At 39.2% G+C, this 5,798-nt stretch overlaps 1 protein-coding gene across 1 annotated transcript; it reads right to left on the bottom strand.

The window, feature by feature from the left end:
- Positions 1 to 864: 864 nt before the first annotated feature.
- LOC116400238 (monocyte chemotactic protein 1B-like) lies at positions 865 to 5,483 on the bottom strand. The gene is made up of 3 exons (XM_031877973.1): positions 3,085 to 5,483; positions 1,692 to 1,809; positions 865 to 1,584 (listed from the first exon to the last, which is right to left on the bottom strand). Exons 1-3 carry the CDS (start codon positions 3,149 to 3,151, stop codon positions 1,470 to 1,472), a joined length of 300 nt encoding a protein of 99 aa, XP_031733833.1. The 5' UTR covers positions 3,152 to 5,483; the 3' UTR covers positions 865 to 1,469.
- Between the last annotated feature and the right edge of the window lie 315 nt (positions 5,484 to 5,798).

Below are 5,798 nucleotides of genomic sequence, written 5' to 3'. Positions count from 1 at the left end.
TTAAGTCTGTGGGGAGATCATGCGTTTGGTTGTGTGTGCGTGTATCTGTCTGTCTGTCCAGGGCTAATCTCTCATACTACCAATCAGCCTAATATTTTAGCTTGGTTATAACTATGCTCAAGGACCTCTCATAGTTGCGGTGATTATCCTATTTTACTTTACGTTCAATTCAGTCAGGAATAGTCTCGTCATAGATTTTTAACCATTTATTGGAACAAATGGAAACACAGTTAAACTTGGCACTGGTGGCTCCGCTCTTAAAATACTCCCTGGATTTAGCCAAGTAGCTACTAAGCCAAAATGGGGGGCACCAAGCATCAACCCCCCAGGTATGTTGGAGGCTTTTTTTTTCATGGCTCAAAAACTGGCATCCATAGAAAAGTTTGGTCTCATTTTGAAACAGAGCATCTGCAGAGTAATTCATACCCAATATGTTATGATCCACTCAAGTTAGGCATGATACAAGATAACTAAATCCTTTTGTAAAATATATATCTGATGCCATCTTGACTGTAAGGATGCCTGGAGGGACAATTGAGTGGGATTAAACTCTTTCTAGATGCTAAAGTGTTAAACTTGTCATTTTTAAAGCGGAACTCTTCAGTAATTCTTCTTCCGAAAGTGACTGGCTTCAAGAAAATGAGTTTTTGGCCCAGAAGGCAAAAACTCATTACTTCAGCCCTACTGAGGTCTCCACTGTTATCAGTGAGATACAGAGTCCTGCACATCTAAAGCTTACAGTTTCGTGAGAAAGCTGCTCAACAGTAAATAGCTCCATCTCTTCAGCATACACTAGTTTATGTCATATCAAAAAGGGAATTAAAACACGGGAAGTGTGAGGGAGAACAACAGAGACTAACAATGAAATATTATCTTGCTTTAATTCAACAGAATCAAATCAGTAGCTCAAGCATACAAAAATACATTTTGTACTTATCTGTACAAGTACTTGAATTCAAAACATGACCGTAAATCGTAAAAAAAAATCCACCATCACTTTAGTTTATACAAAAAAAAACAAGAGGAAGAGCTCACAGAGGTTCATTGTAGAAATAGTGGCATTGACCCGTAGCTTATACTCTACTGATAACAAGTGAAGTTGGGAGGCATTGCTCTTTTACAGTAAATGCAGTTTCTGTTAAGTCAATTCAAATCACAAAGCAACAGTATTTCACAGTGTTGACGGTCAGAGTGTAAGCAAAAACTATACATATTGTTGCATATACTCAAATTAAACTTTTTTTAAAGTCAGAAATGTAGAAAACAGTATGTGTCTCTCCACGAGTGAGTCACAAAACATAACAATATTTTGTGTTTTAGTAAATATTTTGCATATAGATGGACAGATGCCCTCCTGCAGACCTTATGGTAACGCATCTTTGACAGTTTGAATTTGCAGCATCAAGAAACAATAACTGGCCAGATGTTGTCCACCAGAAGCTCTGATAGGAGGGACGTGGCCTCGCCAGTTACAGGTTGGACGTCTCTCCTGGGACAGATTTGGCGTCCAGGTGGTCGATAAGCTCCTTTACCCAAGCGGCTGAGGGTCTGGCACACAGGTGACGCCCCGCCACGGTCTTCAACCTGAACACACACACAAAGCAGGACATGTCAGCGAGTCCACGCGCGGAGACAAAGGCGGCGAGGACGCGTGTCTCTGAGGACGCGTGTCTCTGAGGACGGGTACTTACAGGACGGCGGGCTTGGAGCACCGCTGGCTGGTCCTGATGTAGCCGACCACTCTGTCGCTGGGCACCTCGATCTCATTGAAACGAAAGCAGCATCTCTTGGGGCCGGCGCCACGCAATCCTGAAAACAAACACAAACCAATGAACAACTTACACACACTCACAGACATCACGTTTGTCGCTTTTGTGTTTCCATTTGATTTCCTCTGAAGGCGCTATCTGATACTGTTGTCGAATGGGTTGTTCCATTGTCATACTGACAAAAAACCGGATGCTTGTTACTGTTAAAGGTATACTGTATACATCGATTCAATTTAAAGGGAGTCACAGCTAAATATGGTACACACATGTAACTAATGGGTATCACCATGAAAACTTGAGAACATTATATTTTGTATTACAAGTTTACAGAAAATGTATGTTTAAATATGTAAATACTGCATTATCTTATTAAATATGTGCTACTTTTCATACATTTCCAGAACAGAAATCTGAACATTGGACAAAGCCAGGTTTGTTGTTTCATTTTGTTGACATATTAGAGTCAAAGGTTTTTATAGAGGGAATTTTAGGTATGTATGACTCCATGTATCAGAAAATATTGTCAACAGCCATTAAAAAAAAAAATCCATTTTCCCCATGTTTCTAGGAAATTAGGCTATGATTGATGTACGAACAAACTCCTCTGTAACAACCTTCAGAACATAGAAAGGAATGAAAGTGTAAAGTTTGGTGTATGTACTGAAGTGGAGATTTCTGGATCAGAGTCTGAGAAAGAACTAATTTTCAATAAATGTTTTGTAAAATTACAGACATTTTGAAGACACTACAGGTGAATAGGGTAAAACAATTAACGAATAGATATCTACATGAAATATCACCAGTTGATTGCTTACATTAAGACTATTATTTTTTGTATTGCAAGTTTTCTGAAATGTTATGTTTAAATATGCAAATTAGGCATTATCTAATGCTAACTTTTGGTGAATTTAGGAGAAATCTACAGACACAAATAGACAAAGTGTTTAAACACCTAACTGTGTCCTGTGGATGTTAAAAAAATCTAAATTTTTTTAGCTTGTAGCATATGAAAGTAAGCTGCAAACAAACATCTGAATGATATTCTAGGGTCAATTTCTCTTTAAGAGTAAGACTAGAACAATGTCAAAGTCCTTTCATACAACTAGTGTACATGGCACTGGATCAAATCAGGGTTTCACAACCTTTAAAGCTGCATTGATAGATCTTATTTAGTAGAATAATACTACATATTACCACCTTATAACGTTGTTAAATGTTATGTTTGTTTGAGCCGATCAGATTGAATCACATCCATTATATCAAATGTACCAGTGTCACCATCAACATTTATACGATTGATTGAATGTGTTCCTACCTTCAGTCAGAGTGACGGCAGCCAGCATCAGCACCAGCACGGACAGAGCAAGATGAGCAGCAGCCATGTTCCCTTCACTGTGTAGTAGTAGGTGAGTGTTATCAGCCTGTTCTTCTCTTCTGCTGTATGAACTTGAACTCACACCTTTATACAGTTCAGGAGCAGCCGGGGGGGAGAGTCCCAAAGCTCCTGTGTTGAGACTTCACTATGACGTGTCAGTATCTCTCCTCTTGATCTGTGGGGGATTACCGGGAGTTTCATGTGTGGGCCGCGTGTGTTGGTGGGAAGTCCATTTCACTTCCCTAAACACGCTGACATTCACTGATTCACTGAACCCTGCGCTCAACGTGTTAAATAAAGAAGTACTTTTCTTTGTTTTCGAGCGTGGTTTCCCTGTGAATTACACAATACTTGTGACCAAGACTACTGTACTTTCTGTTCGCCACCTACACGTCACAGCTACAACAGTTCTTTGGGAGCCGCTACATAGAACCAATATTATTAATATACAAAGAGGCAGAAGCCAGCCGTCTCCCCCTACACACAGAATGAGAAAGCCTTTTTGCTTGACTGATAAATGTCCATATATCTGTAATACAGAACATTTTGCCTGACAACATTCTTGTAACAACATGTTCCCATACCATTTCTTCCTTTCCTGAGGACTGGCCCACCGGCTGCTAACAGCTAATGCTAATTAGCTCTCCTTCTGCCGATTTTAACATAGATTTGGAGGCACCTTCGATACTGTTGTCAGATAACACAACCTCAGGGCAGTTTGTGAAATAGTTACAAAGTGCAACCAATTGGTTTCGTGTACAGGGACACGAATAGGCAATTTGTTTCGTGGCTTGAGGTTAGGTTGATCATGGTTGGGCTTGAAATAACTTTGTACAGTTCAGTTTTGGCGACAAAACCATGTAGTTATGTTTAAGAATACCGTCACAAACTTTAAGTTTAGGCAACAGAACCACAACAATACTAATTCGTGAGTATTTCACAAAATGCCATGGATACTAGATTGTATTGGAACAACTCTATCAAGAGAGATTAATGGGTGATTGAGTGGCATGCAATACATCTTTTCATTACAAGGAAGTTAAACTTCCCAGTTTGGGGTTTTCAAGGGTTTTCACTAGGATCACTGCACAACAATGAAATCATCAACACGAGAAGGAAGACTTCATTTTGACGGTTTGGACTGAATGAGTGGTTCCAAACCCGGTCGTTCCCATTTGACAAAATTCTACTTTTCTTTTTCACAGCTTTTGTCAAATATTTTTTGTCTTGTAAAACACGTGATATGTTCAACATACAAATATATTTTGGGCGAACTGCTCATGTCCACACTGAGGCAAAAACCTGTGAAGTAGATTCACAATCACACTGGATTCCTTTTGACGGGGTTTGTACTGGCACAAATTGTATATATGTAAACTAAATGATCTTTTATCAGGGAAAAGGTGGGCTTCCATTCGAGTACACATTGTACTCTTTGCACTGTGTTGACTGTTTAATGTTATGCACCATCTACCAAGTAAAATTCCTTATATGTACAACATACACTGGCAAAATAAACGGTTCTGATTAAGATTCTGGTTCTGTACCATAACAGGTGAGCTTCATGTGAGAACTCTAGTACATCTGTATGTCTGACTCATAAAAATAATCATAAATAGTCATAATAATCCTTTTACCACAACTGAAGCAGATATATATGAAGACACCTTGCAGCAGCCGGATGTGATGAGATGAGTTTCATGTACAAAGAGACAGACATTTTGTTGTGCCTTGTATTACAAGGAATCTCAAGCCATTTACTCTATAGGACAAGAAAGCAATTATTTTTCAGGACTACAGTAATTCTCTATTAGGGTTGTATGACAAAAGAATATGAAGATCGTTTACATTACTAGTACTGGAGATGGATGAAGACCATGCGGTTGAAAGCTCAAAAAGAAAGCCAGTTGGTGGATTATTTTGTCCAAAATCCAAGGTCAAGATATTCATGCTCAATTCAGTTATGATGATTTGCATTAGAGTTCAGGGACAAGACCAATTACTTCACTTCTTGTTATGGTTTAAGACTGTAAAGGCGCTAAAATAAAAGACATGTTGAGATGGATGACTATGTGTTAAACAATTCATAGCAACGGGTTTTTGGGTCACTTAAGACTGTATAGAAGAAGTGGACGTAGTCACTGTGGTGTCACCCATTGACTTGTGGATTACGGTTTTGAAGCCTCCAGTTTGGCGATTTGGTCATCACCATCTTGTTTTTTTTGCAACCAGTGACCATAATTGGACAGTGGAGGAGTTATGTAAAGATGCCGTATACGGCTCTGGTAGAGACCTGTCGATCACAGTGTAGCCCCGCCCTAAAGCATACCCTGCTTTATGGTCTATTTGATTTACTAAATGAACATCATGCTGTATTGAAGAAGACTTGAAACTAGAGATTGAGACCATAAACTCATGTTTACAATGTTTACTGAGGGAATAAATCAAGAGAGAATTAGAGTCATTTTCTCATAGACTTCTATACAACCAGAGGAGTCGCCCCCTGATGGACATTAGAGAGAATTCATGTTGAAGGCGCTTCCACATTTGCTTTTCTTCTCAGAACCAGAGGTTGCCGCCTGAATGAAACTAAATGACAAGAGTTGCAGGTCGTAAAACCTAAACAATGAGCGGAAAAATGCTGTATAGAGCTA

This window comes from Anarrhichthys ocellatus, unplaced genomic scaffold (assembly GCF_004355925.1).
Source record: "Anarrhichthys ocellatus isolate YVR2014 unplaced genomic scaffold, GSC_Weel_1.0 scaffold157, whole genome shotgun sequence".
Lineage (NCBI taxonomy): Eukaryota > Metazoa > Chordata > Actinopteri > Perciformes > Anarhichadidae > Anarrhichthys > Anarrhichthys ocellatus.
Note: the sequence above shows the minus strand (reverse complement) of the source record. Positions and strands in the feature narration are given on the sequence as shown.